Source organism: Colias philodice, chromosome 7, assembly GCF_061535455.1.
Source record: "Colias philodice isolate Cphi_HAF_F1 chromosome 7, ilColPhil1 Martin Lab GWU primary, whole genome shotgun sequence".
NCBI classification, from domain to species: Eukaryota; Metazoa; Arthropoda; class Insecta; order Lepidoptera; family Pieridae; genus Colias; species Colias philodice.
This window is the reverse complement of record NC_143092.1, coordinates 3,237,203-3,252,577: the sequence shown is the minus strand read 5'-3', so window position 1 is coordinate 3,252,577 and position 15,375 is coordinate 3,237,203. Positions and strand designations below refer to the sequence as shown.

Here is a 15,375-nt window from a genome sequence, read left to right as displayed (position 1 = left end):
AACAGACATAATATCACAGAATATCTCAATCTTCCACCCATAGCTTCTTACCATATACAGTTAACATTGAGCTTTGAACGTGGTCCAAAACATGATTAAAAACTTCATTCCAAATCTCATTTTTCATTTCAAATGTCCTTCTTTTGAAAAAGTTTACGAGTATATGAAGTTTGTCGATATTTTTGTTCATTACCATTTCGCGCATATATGCTGCAATCATATGTATATCACAGGATTGTGGTGTTTGACCACTATCGAACCAAGCTCTAAGTAATTCTCTTACTTGCTGCCAAGGAAGACCCAATAAACCTGATTTTTCTTCGTTTTTAACATGTTGCTCTTTAGCCATTGGTTTATCAATAGTTTCCCTTTTATCTAAATTCGGATTTTCTTTTGGTACATGCACAAACTTTTCTAAAAGATTTCTTGAAGTTGATTGTTCTAGTTTTATGGTTTTAGGTGGTCTTCCCCGTCTTTTATTTGGCGATCTTCTAGATCCCAGTATTGGTGATTTCTTTTTAGGTGATGTATTCTTTTTTGGTGTAACAGGTTCTTTTTTTATACTTTGTCTGGATGTAGAGATATTTTTAGGCTCCTCCTTTTTAATATCTATACCACTTACCAAAAATTTGCTTATAGCACCTTTGGTTTTAAGTTGATTATTATTCAATGATTCTAATTTGGTTACTTGTATACCAACTCCTCTCATTTCTTTTGGATCTATATTCAATTTTTTACATAGCAGTACCACTTCTTTATTAATAAGTTCAGAGTCATTTGTTGCTACAGCCAATGATGTTGATTTATTGATGACATCACAGAAGCCATGACCTAGAAATTTTGCAGTTTCTACAGGAGCATCTGCAGCTCTGACCATGAGTTTAAGAGTTACGCATTTTCCCAAAACTTTAAATTGCTGCATTCTCGATTCAACTTCTACAGCAAGTTGTCTAAGAAATTCATAGCATTGTTCATTGTTCTCAAACCTTATCCCATAATTTACTTCTGCAGACACAGATTTTCTAACTGTATGGTATGTCAGGGGATTTCTGTCGCGCCCACGACATTGATCAAATAATTGAGATCCTGTTTTATTTCCTAAATGACCCTGTAAGCTAGATAAAGTGAGTGATTGCAGTGAACCACACGTTTGGTGGCCAAGAGCTTCCAATTTTTGGGATATTTGCCTTCCAACCCCTGGCAAATCTTTAAGCTTTATATCAAACATGAAATCTTCAATTAGATTTGCAGTCAAAAAGAATTGTCCATTTGGTTTTGCTTGCTTGGTAGCCAATCTTGCTTGCAAGCGATTTCCTCCAAAGCCTGTAGAACATGGGCAGCCTGTCTTTTCTTTTATTTCTTCCCGTAATACTGTTGCAAAATCTTCAACACTCACATCTAATTCTTTTAATAAATTTGTACAATCAACATACATTTCATCACAAGAAACAGCTTCTATATCTAATGTATACTGTGCAATTGTGTTATATAAAGTATAGGCTACTTCTTTATAACCCTCAAAATCATAAGGGATAGTTCGCAATTCTGAACATAGCCTTAATGCTGCTCCCATAAACATGCCATTTTTAATACCCTTATTTCTAGCTTCATATGAACAAGAGGCTATTTCACTCATAGATCCAAACTTATCATTTTCCTCACCTATGTTATCAACTCTAGTTTCCAATTCAAATCCATCTGTGGATATACCTGTAGCTTTTGATAACTTATTAGCTTGCCTTTGTTTGTAAAGGTTAAATTCAGCTGCTCGATCTACTCCTGTTCTTTTTACTTTACTCTGGCCACCTTTAGAATGTGTAACAGCTATGGGCTGCCCTCTAAGTTCAGGGTGTTTTCTTAAACCAACAGAAACAAAGAAGCAATCCATATCAATATGCATAATCACCTTATTATATTCAAAATTCATTGCAAAACAACTATTCTGGTTGAATGATTTAATCTTTTCCTTAATACTGATGCATGCTGGAAATTTGAAATTACTGGTTTCCCTAAGATCATTAATATGCTGTTTAAAACAAGCTCCAAGTTGTGAAATGTGATGAAGCCTTGAATTGTTGTAGAACTCAGATATAAAATTAGGATCTATTGCAGTTTTAGGTCCATTTCTTAAGGTTTTGAGATCTAATTTAGAATCTATTGAACCTGAAGGCAAAGTGTCATCAGTTTTATGTATGGTTGGTTTAACATTTTGTGGGGAATATTCTCTTTTAGTAATCTCTTCTTCAACTTCATCTTTATATGCAATTGGGCATTTTCTAGTTGATAATAATTTATTAAAATTTAACTGTGGTTGTGTTCTTTTCCTACCATAAAGTAAATAATCTTTGTAGTCTAAGAGTCTATTTGCAGATATGCTTTCCGTAATCCATTCAGGCTTTACTACATTAACCAAAGACATTTTCTTGACTTTTGTATCAGGTAAATTTGAAGCTATAACAAAATCTTCACTTCTCTGGTATGTATGATATATACCACCATGTTTCGCCATCAACTCCTTTAACTCATCAGCAGAGGGGATTGTGAAACCATTTACAAAAATACTCACACCAGAAAATATATCCGAAACTTTATTTTCATAGCAAGCTTTTGAAGTGAACTGATCTTCCAATTTAGATATTTTAGCTTGCATGTAACCGCCCCATCCTTCAAATCCATTATCAGGGAATTTTTCATCGCGGCGCCTCATCTTTAATAAAATATCACTTTTATCTAACTACAATGATATCCTATTTAGTATTTTGTAAAAATAGGAATATTTATTATATAGATAGTTACCTACGTAGCTAGGCCCTAAAGCAAATTGAATTGTAAAGCATTTGCAGTGTGAACTAAGTGTGAACTGAACAAAATAAAAATTATTTTAAATCTTTTTCAACCCTTTAAGTCAATCACAGAGTTAGTACATAATAAGAATAGTAAACAAGATATTAGGTGACCACAAATCAATATTCAAATTTTATTCATATCTTCTCAACCATTTCTCAACTCTCAACCATACTATATTACCCTGTGCTCTCAACAACAAAAATTAAACGTGCGACGTGAGTAAATGTCATTTAGTAAATTCATCATTATATAGTTCGTGATTCCTCGTAGTTCATTCATCAAACAAATCAAAACATTTCAAACATGGTTCAAACTTCAAACTTCAATGTAATGTTCATAGCTCTGAGGTTCATAGAGTAACTTATACATACCCGAAAGTAATGTTCATACTTCATTGACAACATGACATGACAATTTGACATTAATTTGAGACTCGAGTTGAGCCAGGGAAATATAGTATATCCCCGTTTTCCAATTACAAAGCATAATGCGACTCAGTGCCGCACAATGCCGAATTATTCTGATGCTTAATTGGAACATGAAACGCACCAGCAGGTTGCGTAAGTTCAGTGTTGAAAAAAAAAATATTCATAGAGTTAGCAATAACCTCATTAATGTGTAAATAAAGTGGTATACATAATAATTGGTTGAAAAATATTTACGGTTATTTTAAGTAATTTGGATTTTGATTATTTCATTAACATTTTTTTCAATGTTTGTATGTTCATCCATACTTATATTTATTTTTTTTTAACACAATTTGAATTAACTTTGATTATTTTGGAAAAAACTACAATGAAACGAAAGCTTTAATTTTTTTTGCAGCAATTAATAATTACTAACGATAAATCGATTGCACGCATCAATTCACGCGCATTACTTTTTCTAGTGCTCGATTGTGCGAAACGTTGCTGTAGTTGGAACATTCAACGTTAAGCATTATGCCGCATAATGCGCTCTAGTGCTGTAATTGGAAAACGGGGTATATCACAATATACTACCTCCTATTCCTACTCCTACTCCTACTTCCTATTAATTTTAATTAATATTATAAATGCAACAGTTTGTGAGGATATTTGTATATGTGTTTGTTTGTTACTTTTTCACGCAAATACTACTGAACTGTAGTCTAAGCGAAACTAAGCGATAAGTCACGGCGCGAAGCGGCGCGACATTTGCCGATTTGTCTGTGGATAGAGCTCGGGTTTCTATACAATCGCAAATTAAAAAAAATATAAGTTGTCAAACGTCAGGCATGAGGCATAATATGTCGAGATGTCGAGCCTCAGAGCCTCGAGCTATGTCGAGCATAATATGTCAATGTCAAAAAATTTGAATTTGAATTTCTGTTGTTTGGCTTTGAGTCTTGAGATATCGTTGTTTGTTTTGAATATTTATTAAATTTCATGAATTCTCTAAAACTAAAACTCTTTAAAATCTGCTGATGACGTCTTGGTACTAGTTGTAAGGACTTGAAAACTAAGAAAATCTAAAAACCATGTCGGTCATTGATAATGTCCTCATAGCACCTTGGGTTGGCCCTACGTGTTACAAAAACAGTTTAACTGTTGTCGTAGTTTCTTCAAATGTTGATATTATAGAAAATATTTCGGAAGCCTTGATAGAAGTGCACGATAGAGTGAACTTACGTTGGAAATTAGCCGTTTTAAGGTGTTTCAACCTGGAAGATATTGCGAGGCAGTCGGATGTAACAGGGAAAATGGATATAGATTTTGTTATAATAGCAATGGATTCGAGCCGTATTTCGTGTATTGAGTGGGTCAAAAATGTGTTGGATCATGTTCATCCTGACTTGAGAATTCGTCGAACTGTGCTAGTGAATGCAAGTGGGCTTCCAGTAAATGCTATGGCCGTGAATGCAAGTGAGGTGATATATTTTTGTAAAGAAAAACGGTTAGATATGTTAAATGCAAATGCTTTGAAAAAAGATGAAACTAAGAGCTTAGCCCGAAGACTGTTGAATTACATTGAAGTGTCAATTGGAAGTAAAACGGGACTACCCAATATAAATGTGTAAATCTAAGTTTAATTGTATATTCAATAAATTTTTAATGTTTATTTTATGTATTATTTTAATTTTCCTTATTATTCCTTGATAATTGAACAACCTAATATGATTTTAACATTATGAAATGACAAGTTTTGAACATAACATTTGTATAGAAGTTTTTCCCAACTCCTTAATTTTTGCTCAATGCTCAACAAATATTTCTTACTCATTGCTCATAGTAGTTTGCAAAAGACCTAGCGATAGGACTACAATTTTGACATACTTTTTTATGTAAAAGTTGTGTGCAATAAAGTGTTATCTACTCTATTGATTCTATTTTTGAGGGTTAAAAAAACAACCTTAATCACATTTAAAATTATTTATTATACTTCAATTTTACTACAAAATAATAGGAAGTTTTCTACAGTTACCATTATATTATATATTACATATTATATAGTGAAAACTTAGGTCTTCACATGTGTGCGAAATTTAAGAGTTTGCCTTTAATAATCACTTAAGTAAGATTACCAGTAAATTACTTAACGTCTAACTCAAATACTGCTCATTTATAAAAAATGTATATAACTTATAAATAAACATTAGAATAAATTCTAGCATATTATGTAACTTATATGAAATAAAAACAACATTCAGAATGTAATGTTTTAGTATAAAAAAAAAGAATTAAACACTTAAAATTATCCATCACACAAGTAAATACAATCAATTACTCTAGAATATGTAACTATTTTAGTTTTCAAAATCTTAAAGTCACAAGAGTGACTCATTAACATAAACGTATACAAAATTGTAAGAAAAAGTGATATCACAACTAAACTGCCCGTTACTCGAGCCAAATAAATAGTTCTCACAAAATCACAATCAGAAAAACCTACTCACAATGATAGACCATGCGTTGACAATAATTTGTAATCTCCCGATAAAAATCAATTGGTAATGGAATGAATAATGTATCATCTTACAAATTATCCAAAAATAATTTATCATAAAAAGACCAGATAAAATTTAGTTTCTAAGCCCCTGCTTGTTGTTTTATATCTAGATACAATAGATGAATGAAGCACATAGATTTTGCATTGAAAGCAAACTATTACATTGCACAGTTGGCTAACTTCCACCAAACCAGAAGACAACTACTATCATTATGCCTTAACACTATCTTCCTGTACTGAATATACATTTATTAGTAGGCTGACATTATTTTTTATTCTATATTTCTGTTATAATCAAAAGTTAAATACTAAATGCAAAAAAATGAATCAAATTCAACACCTATATGTATAAAAATGTTTGTCATGTCACTTTATAAAAGCTGTAATACTTTTTGTTTTTAATAATAAAACTAATAAATTGGTGTTAACTCTTACACCAGTCCAAACTCCAAGCCACTGATTATTTTTACCAGATTATTTGTGCAGATATAAGTCAAAATAAAATTCAAATGTATATTTGAAGTCAAGGATAGTGAATAGTTATTTCTTAAACAATTTCTCAAATTTAAATAATTACAAAGTTAAGAGGGATAGTTTAATTTCACGTTAATTTAAATTAATAAAGGTTGTTATTTCTGTATGCTTAGTCCAATTACTTTTTGTCGTCAAAATCAGACGAATATCTGCACAAACATTAACACTAAAATAAAAAATCACTGCGAAAGCAAAACATAAAAAATACCTATTACCACATAAAGATGTATCATAATCTAAAAATGCTGACATTTCTACCAATATGTACATTGAATATTTGCTTTTGAATAATCGAATTTCGAAATAGTATATTTGTAGTATGTTGCTCATAAAATTTAGTTTGTATTTTAAGTCATACAGTTCTTGTTAAAATAAGAATGTACATGCAAATATAGACTTTCATTAGGGCCTCAGAGATTCTTTTTGATATGTGATTTAATAGTATTCATATTTATTGTTTCAATGCCTTTCAAACAAATTTTTTCCATTGGAGAATAATAATAGTATTTAAAATTATGAAGTGTATAGAAACATATAATTTGAAAATTGCACACAATGAATATAATAATCATATAAGTTAAACCTGATTGAATAAAACTTAAATATTTAATTTACAATTAGGTTGCAAGATGAAAAAATCATACAACTGTAGCACACTCTTTTGTGTTGCTCTAGTGAAAATATTGTACGAAAAATTGGCTAAACGTAACCACAAAAAACTTTAGACAGAGTTTAACTTTAAGCGCGGGTTCTCTTTAATCTGGTTTTGTCGTATTTCACATAGACAACTATTAAAAGTGACAGATCCCTGGTTTAAAGTTAGACTGTGTTTAAATTGTTTTGTGGTAATACCATATGAGATTCATGATATGTGGTGTAGCGCAAGCTGAAGGCTACAAGAATACGCCCATGGTTTGTCTGTCGTTATTCCGGTTGTAATCTCTACGACATCTTCACATTGCTGCTTAGCACCTTAATATCATTCACTGTACACTTATTTCATAGTTTCACTGTTCTGTAAGCAAGAAGGGAGAATTAATAAAAATATAAATACAGAAAATTAAAGAAAAATTTATGAAATTAGGTTTAAAGAATCATTTATTCCCATTTAAAGACTTAAAGCTAATTACATGAGAATAACATAACAAAGTAAATAAATAATCTAACAGTCGTCCGGGCACAGCTATTCCAAAGGTAGGTGTTTTATTCCAGAAGTGATTGGTCATTAAGTATGTGATCAGCTAGGCGCTTTTTAAATGTATAAATCGATTCAGCTGTTTTTATATCATTGTTTAGTTTATTATAGAATTTAGCACCTTCAAAAGTAATACATTTCTGTCCATAGCCGGTCCTGACCTTCGGTATGTCTAGATCCTTTGTGTTACGTTTAGAATAAGCTGGTTTATTTTTCGTGAAAGTTAGTGCTGTATGTATGTTCTTGTCTAAAATTTTCTTAATAAGAATACATGTTGTATATTTATATAATTGTTTGATGTTCATCAGTTTTGTGTCTTTATAAATTTTGATTGACGGTGTTAGGTAATGATAGTGATATAATATTTTAATTATTTTATTCTGAATTATTTGTAACTCTTTTAGTTTGTATTTGGGAGCACTTCCCCATACCTCGATTAAATACATAAGATGTGATTTTACTAAGGAATTATAAATATTTATGCGGACCTGTTTAGGAAGGCATCCTACAACCCTACGAAGTGAGCCAGCAAGGGATGAGAGTTTAGATTTAACATGGTCTATTTGAATGTTCCAGGACAAGCCACTATCTATTCTTAAACCAAGATATTTTTCATTACTTTTTTGTTGAAGTGGAATTCCATTCAAAGTAATTGGCACATGAGGTGGAATTTTTTTATTTTTTGCTTTAAAAATAACATAGGATGTTTTTAATACGTTAACAGTTAAGAGGTTGTACTGAAACCATTCAAATAAGCGGTTGAGGTCTTCCTGAGCTTGTGAAATAATATTATTTATACAGGATCCGAAATAAAATAGACATGTATCATCTGCGTATTGGGTAATTTCGCCATGTAGGCCTATGTCATGGATATTATTCACATAAATTAAGAACAACAGTGGTCCTAACACCGATCCCTGTGGTATTCCACAGGTCATTGGTAAGGGATCGCTTTGCGTATTGCCAATTTTGACAAGTTGTGTTCGGTTATTTAGATATGAAATAAACATTTTTAGTGCAATACCAGTGATTCCAATAGCCTCGAGTTTTTTTATTAATAATGAGTGACTAACTGTGTCATTACACACACATTATACAGGGTGTCCCACTTTCGGTATACTAAGCGCAAAGGGACTTGTAGTTTTGCATACGCTGAGTACGTAAAAAATAATTATAAAATTCCAGACGCATTTTTTTTTAAAATAGAGGAATTCTTAAAATTCCATGTGTACACCCCCAACAAGCAAACCGCCCAACTTTGCCACCCGCATGTGAGCTATCGTTTAAGATTATGTTTTCATAGACAAAATACTCACATTAGCGAAGCGGTATATGCCGGCTGCGCGAAGCTAGAGACGAATACATGGATTTTAAGGAAAAATTTAGCAAAAAATTTTTCGCGTAATTTTGTTATTTAAGTATTTTTTATGTGATCAGTGTATGCAAAACTACAAGTCTCTTCGCGCTTAGTATACCGAAAGCGGGACACCCTGTATATTTGTACGGTCAACATCATATGTAAAGATGTATTCTTATTAGTTGGATTGAGTGGGCAGATTTGCAGTATTCCATGATGTATAAAAGTACTCTTTATTATTCTTGATGAAGTCTCCATAAAAAAACAGCTTATACACACTATCATGTACTCTATCTTAAACAGATACAGGCGTGCACCCACCAGCCAGGGGCCGTATTATGACCTCTTATTTCCAGACAGTCTATGCCGTGAATTGAACTGACTGGCAAATTTATAATATTATGAACACAATAACCTAATATTAGGAACACAATAACCAGCTATGGTTAATTATTTTATAATATGAATTTTGCTAGTCAGTTCAATTCACGGCGTAAATTGTCTGGAAATGAGATGTCATAATATTGCTCCTGGGTCGATCTACTGTCCCGTACAACATAAAGGCGCTTGCTCACCAGCCAGGTCGATCTACTGTCCTCACCTGCTACTACAACAACAACAAAGGCTTGCACACATCATAGGCAGATCGAGTACGACTATCTTCCACACGTCGCCGCCAGGTCGATCTACTGTACAATATAAAGGCTCACACTCACTAGCCAAGTAACACACAACATAAAGGCGTACACTCACTAGTCAGAATCCAAGTTGACCACGTCCTCGCTGGGCTTGGGTCTCGCTGCGAGCGGCGGGCGGCCGCGCGGCCTGCCCGAGCGCTCGCCGAGCATCATCTCGCGCGCGCGCTGGTGCTGCAGCGCCATCGCCACCGGGTCGCGGCTGCCCAGCCCGCCCGCGTAGTACTTGGCCGCCATCGGCTGCGCGGAAACGCGCACATATTGTATTATACGTTATATATTAAGTACATATATACAATTATTTTATATAATTGGTTAAAAATACGAAAAAAATAAATTCGAAAAAAAAACAGTGTGTGTGTCAGAAGTGAAACTTCAAAGATACCAAAGTCGTTGCATTATTCCATAACCTTGAAATTTTATTCAAAATGCGCCTAAAGTAGTTTCACTCCAAAAATTGCTACAGGAAAAATAATCATCTTGGTTAAAACTGTGGCAGAATTAGCAAACTTTTTATTTCTATTCACAATATCTGTACAAGCAATAAGAACGGAAAACAAAAACAGATACATATTTGAGTAGCAAAAAACAAAAAACAAAGTGGGCAAAGTAAATGATGCATGAACACTAACAACAATACACAAAATAAATGTATCTGTCACATCCCGCTTCCTCCCACGGGAATTTACACAATAATCCTTACGTAGGACAACACAAAGCAACTCACGTTCTGCTGCTGCATGAGCTGCTGCAGGCGCATCTGCTGCTGGCGCTGCCAGGGCGGCTCGTACTGCAGCCCGCTCGTGCCGCCCATACCCCCCCCACCCGCACCACTCGCTACACACAAACACAAAGCAACTCACGTTCTGCTGCTGCATGAGCTGCTGCAGGCGCATCTGCTGCTGGCGCTGCCAGGGCGGCTCGTACTGCAGCCCGCTCGTGCCGCCCATACCCCCCCCACCCGCACCACTCGCTACACACAAACACAAAGCAACTCACGTTCTGCTGCTGCATGAGCTGCTGCAGGCGCATCTGCTGCTGGCGCTGCCAGGGCGGCTCGTACTGCAGCCCGCTCGTGCCGCCCATACCCCCCCCACCCGCACCACTCGCTACACACAAACACAAAGCAACTCACGTTCTGCTGCTGCATGAGCTGCTGCAGGCGCATCTGCTGCTGGCGCTGCCAGGGCGGCTCGTACTGCAGCCCGCTCGTGCCGCCCATACCCCCCCCACCCGCACCACTCGCTACACACAAACACAAAGCAACTCACGTTCTGCTGCTGCATGAGCTGCTGCAGGCGCATCTGCTGCTGGCGCTGCCAGGGCGGCTCGTACTGCAGCCCGCTCGTGCCGCCCATACCCCCCCCACCCGCACCACTCGCTACACACAAACACAAAGCAACTCACGTTCTGCTGCTGCATGAGCTGCTGCAGGCGCATCTGCTGCTGGCGCTGCCAGGGCGGCTCGTACTGCAGCCCGCTCGTGCCGCCCATACCCCCCCCACCCGCACCACTCGCTACACACAAACAAATTTATATTTTATGTTGATTTTTTATCGTTGTTTTCCCTAATTCTATTCTATTCTTCTATATTTTACAAGCTGCGCTTCGCGGTTTCACCCGCGTTGCTACGCTCCTGTTGGTCTTAGCGTGATGATATATTATATTTATTCTAGTCTTTTTTTGGAGTCGCTGGAAAAATATCAATAAGAATAAATTGTAATAGGTGATTTTATTTCACAACTACAGAATAATTTGCACATAAAACAGTCTAGAATACAAATAACTAAATTATTTATTCATAATACTTATTTATTAAAAAAGTGAACTATTCAGTACTAACCTGGATTCATAACTGAATTCATTAGCCCTGGATTCATCATTCCGGGTTGATATTTGTACATTTCACTCATTTTCTGCATTAACTGTAAAAAAAAATATCACCATTCCAAATAATTATTTTATGGCACTTGATTTAAATCACTAAACAAGGATAATAGATGTTTGAGTATAAATCATACATTTAAACCATTTTGCCTTGTTTCATGCATATTATGATTACATTTCAAATTGCCATGGAAACTAAACAAAATACAAATACAAAAAGTCATGCTGTGTGGTTTTTTGTTGGTTGAAAAGCTGAATTTTCTTTAGAGACATGAAGCAGTTCATTTATTTAATAAAATTTTACATACTGATACAGAAGAGACATATTTTATAGCAGAAAGTAACACATGCTTTGGTGCTATTTAAACATAAAAGGAACATAATATACATCTAAATGTTACAACGAAAACTTACACTATAATCATATCCACCGAACATCTAAACAAATAAATTTGTTTTGTTTATTTTTATTTATATGTGATAAACATGTGTAGTCTAAACTTTAATTAATATTACCCTAAATGTCTATAATTAGTGAACTATTCAATTACTATGTTTAAATCTAAAAATCATATAATGTAAAGGTACATGGATTCTGTCAGTAAAATTGTAATGCTATAGACACATGTAAACACCTTTCTATGACATCTAAATATTAAATTTGTAATTAAATATGTACATTGGGAACATCCCTAATCTTTTGATTTACAGAAGAAAAACAAATATGTGGCTTTCTTGTTGAAAGAAAATCCAATAACATGATACAAACCCTATAAATCTATATAATGAAAAAATGAAGCAATAAAATTATGTTTTTTTGAAGTGAAACTTCTTTATCGGGGTTGGAAAAAAATTTAGTGTAACATTTTTTCGTTACGCGCCATCTTGTTTTTATCCCTACCACGCGTGATTGACGTATTTCTGTAAAGTTGCATATAGTAAATTATTTTTTGAAAAATAAGGTCATAAAGAATTTTCACTTCTTACTTGTGTAAGTACACTTATAGTACACGCACAATTTTTTTTTACACCTTCATATTTTAAGTTTTACCCTATACTTAAATCCACCAAAAAATTAAGCTCACCTGTGGATTAGTATTGTACAAGAGCGGCATAAGATCTCTCAATTGGTTATCAGTGATGTTCGGCGACTCTTTGCGTATCGCGGCTAACGCGTACGCTAGGGATTGTTGCTGCGCGGCAAGGTAATTGGACACTGAAATAGTTAATATATTATAATTTATTTACATTTATAAAAATTTAGAGATATGAGCAATAACATACTATACTAAGAAATCTAGGTTTCATTTATAGAATGTTTGACGAATTGATGTCATCTCAAAATAAGATCTCTTTCCCATATTATCTTAAAATTTAAGTTAAAGTGGCATTTTTAAGAAAATAACTATTATTTTAATGTAGTAAAATCTGTAAATTATATAATAATAATAAAAAAAAATCCTGAATAAATATTTAAAGCAAACATATTCGGATATTTTTGAAGAACCTAACCAGTAATTTTGTTTTAAAACCTTATTCACATTCTCTTCAAATAAATTATTGTTTTCTATTTTTATTAAATTTATATTTTTAAATCATCATCATCATCATCATCATTTTCAGCCTACACTCGTCCACTGCTGGACATAGGCCTCAGTCATGGCACGCCACTGAGCCCGGTCGTTTGCTCGTGTATTTTTAAATCATTTGCTATAAAACTAAATATCAAACTTACTCATCCCATTAGGCATAGCATACGGTGAGGTGAAGGGAACAACAGGTGGTCTCGTCTTTTCATTTTCAAAGTCCTCCCAGGCGGCTTTCCTTTCTTCCTCAGTGAGTGTTTCCTCCTCCTTGTTCTCGAGAAGCGAATCGTGCTCGTGGTATTTGTATATCTGGAAGTTTTATGTATTAAAATTATTATGATATATTGTTGGAAACATCATTAGTAGTAAAGAAAAATATTTTTAATAAAATGAATATTTTCTGTACTCAGTTTGGGATATATAAAATTACTAGCGGTACATTTTTTAATCGACTACATTTATTATAAAATTGGTCTCATTTTATTATCACGCCGGTGAAGGTCGACCTATATTCGGATCTTAGACCATTAAATAAATGTTTGAGTTTGTGTTTTTAGATGGAACATTCATGAACAAATTGGCAAGTTTATTTTTAATACACACATAGATCAGGAAAAGAAAAGAATCATAATGATTATCAAGCAATTTCAGTCCCTTGACTTACATAATTATTAAGCAATAAAAAATTGGTTGTTTGTAAAGTAGGTTTACAATCGAGATGTTTACGTGATAACGTCTTATTGGTGGCAGCGCTCGAGATGAGACGGGAGATCGGTCCGTCTCTCTCTCGTTATACCTGCGACCGCGCTCGTGAGGTTTTGGTGTGACACAAGTTTCTGAACATGTCACCCGACTAAAACGATTTTAAAAACGTTATCACGTCAAAAAAAAAAAACTACATACACATTGTTCATGTTCCTTCAGCATTTCGGCGAATAATCTATCTTTCGGCAACGGCGGTATAGGCCTCGGTTGGGGTGGCGTCGGCTCAAACTTATACAATTCGGCTAAATCATTTTCAGCATAATGTCTGTCTATTTGCTGCTCGTCTATCACACGTTTGGATATAGCCTGCTTTGTTACTTGCCGCTCGTAGATTTTTTCCTCCATGGTACCCTATTAATAAGAAAAGGTTTTATAAAAAAAAATATTTAAGAAAAAATTAGGAACGATTGTTACGACGATAGTTTTTCTTAAATATTTTGGCAGTAAATATTATGGAATTATTATTAATAATTGCTAATAGGCAGAACAATATTTGACAAATATCCTAATAATCCTAATAGTACAAATAAAGTAATCAACCATAATATTTTTTTCGGAAAGATTCATAAACAAAAAGACTGATAAATATACCTTTCTTGAAATATACCTTTCTTTTACAGATCGACGTATAAAAAACAAACTTTGATAAAAATATATTGAAGTTCTAATCACCATTGCCAAAAACCGGTAAATATAGCAGGGTTTCTTCTGTCCGAAACGGTAAACACGGAAAATACTCTGAACATCATGAGAGGGGTTCCAAGATACGTCGAAAATAACCACGCGATTTGCAGCCACCAAGTTTATACCGAGACCACCCGCTCGCGTTGATATAAGGAATAATCTACACAAAAAGAAATTTAGTAAATATTTTTTTGATTCATAAGAAACTATTTCGATGCATAAATTATTGACATATACATCTCTACACATATTATATTATAATCAAATATAAATAACAATTTTTTGGATAGGCTTAAAAAAGTTTCTTTATTATTATTTAATACTTTATTGCACACACATAAGAAAGTACAAATACAGAAAGAACATAAAATAGAGAAAGATATGTACAAACAGTGGCCTTATCGCTAGGTAGCGATCTCTTCCAGGCTATCGTATGTATATGCGTAAGGAGTTTCTTTATAAGTTTACAAAAATGTTGATACATTAATTTTCATAAAATATATTTCAGTTCATTTTTATAAAAAAAGTATAACTCAAAAAATTAGTACTAATTTTAAGCATTTTCAAATATATTTTTTATTCACAACTAAATGACTTACCTTGCCCTTGGATTGTCTTCTCTGTTGAAGTTTTTGCACCATATAGATCGATTCTCGCAAGATGTTGAACCGTCCAATCGGAAGTAGTCTATGCCAGGTGACCATGAACCTAAAAATATATTTTCAAATTATATAAAATGTTATTGAATTTGATATAACATTTTATATAATTTGAAAATATATTGTACTTTGAATTGAATACCATTTGAATATGATTACTGAATTTTATCCAGAATCAATAAATCTTAGTAATATGTAT

At 33.7% G+C, this 15,375-nt stretch overlaps 3 protein-coding genes and 1 long non-coding RNA gene across 4 annotated transcripts in view; 1 reads left to right on the top strand and 3 right to left on the bottom strand.

Annotated features, from left to right (window-relative positions):
• The window catches only part of LOC149486958 (uncharacterized), a 72,776-nt gene that overhangs the window by 29,243 nt on the left and 28,158 nt on the right, over positions 1 to 15,375 (bottom strand). The window lies entirely within an intron of this gene.
• Rev1 (Rev1 DNA directed polymerase) lies at positions 26 to 3,071 on the bottom strand. Its single transcript, XM_089696980.1, has 2 exons — positions 2,797 to 3,071; positions 26 to 2,707 (listed from the first exon to the last, which is right to left on the bottom strand). Exon 2 carries the CDS (start codon positions 2,705 to 2,707, stop codon positions 26 to 28), a length of 2,682 nt encoding a protein of 893 aa, XP_089553106.1. The 5' UTR covers positions 2,797 to 3,071.
• Positions 4,153 to 4,931, top strand: LOC149486962 (uncharacterized). Its single transcript, XM_089697095.1, has one exon. The coding sequence runs from the start codon at positions 4,346 to 4,348 to the stop codon at positions 4,883 to 4,885; it is 540 nt and encodes a 179-aa protein (XP_089553221.1). The 5' UTR covers positions 4,153 to 4,345; the 3' UTR covers positions 4,886 to 4,931.
• LOC149486960 (uncharacterized) overlaps positions 5,223 to 15,375 on the bottom strand; it is a 35,361-nt gene continuing 25,208 nt past the window's right edge. Inside the window, exons 21-29 of the mRNA XM_089697186.1 lie at positions 15,117 to 15,225; positions 14,506 to 14,677; positions 13,972 to 14,184; positions 13,218 to 13,377; positions 12,568 to 12,698; positions 11,439 to 11,520; positions 11,003 to 11,112; positions 9,654 to 9,835; positions 5,223 to 7,363 (exon numbers count right to left, since the gene is read on the bottom strand). Of these exons, the coding sequence (XP_089553312.1) occupies position 7,363; positions 9,654 to 9,835; positions 11,003 to 11,112; positions 11,439 to 11,520; positions 12,568 to 12,698; positions 13,218 to 13,377; positions 13,972 to 14,184; positions 14,506 to 14,677; positions 15,117 to 15,225 (1,160 nt within the window). The 3' untranslated portion in view covers positions 5,223 to 7,362. The remainder of the gene's footprint in view (positions 7,364 to 9,653; positions 9,836 to 11,002; positions 11,113 to 11,438; positions 11,521 to 12,567; positions 12,699 to 13,217; positions 13,378 to 13,971; positions 14,185 to 14,505; positions 14,678 to 15,116; positions 15,226 to 15,375) is intronic.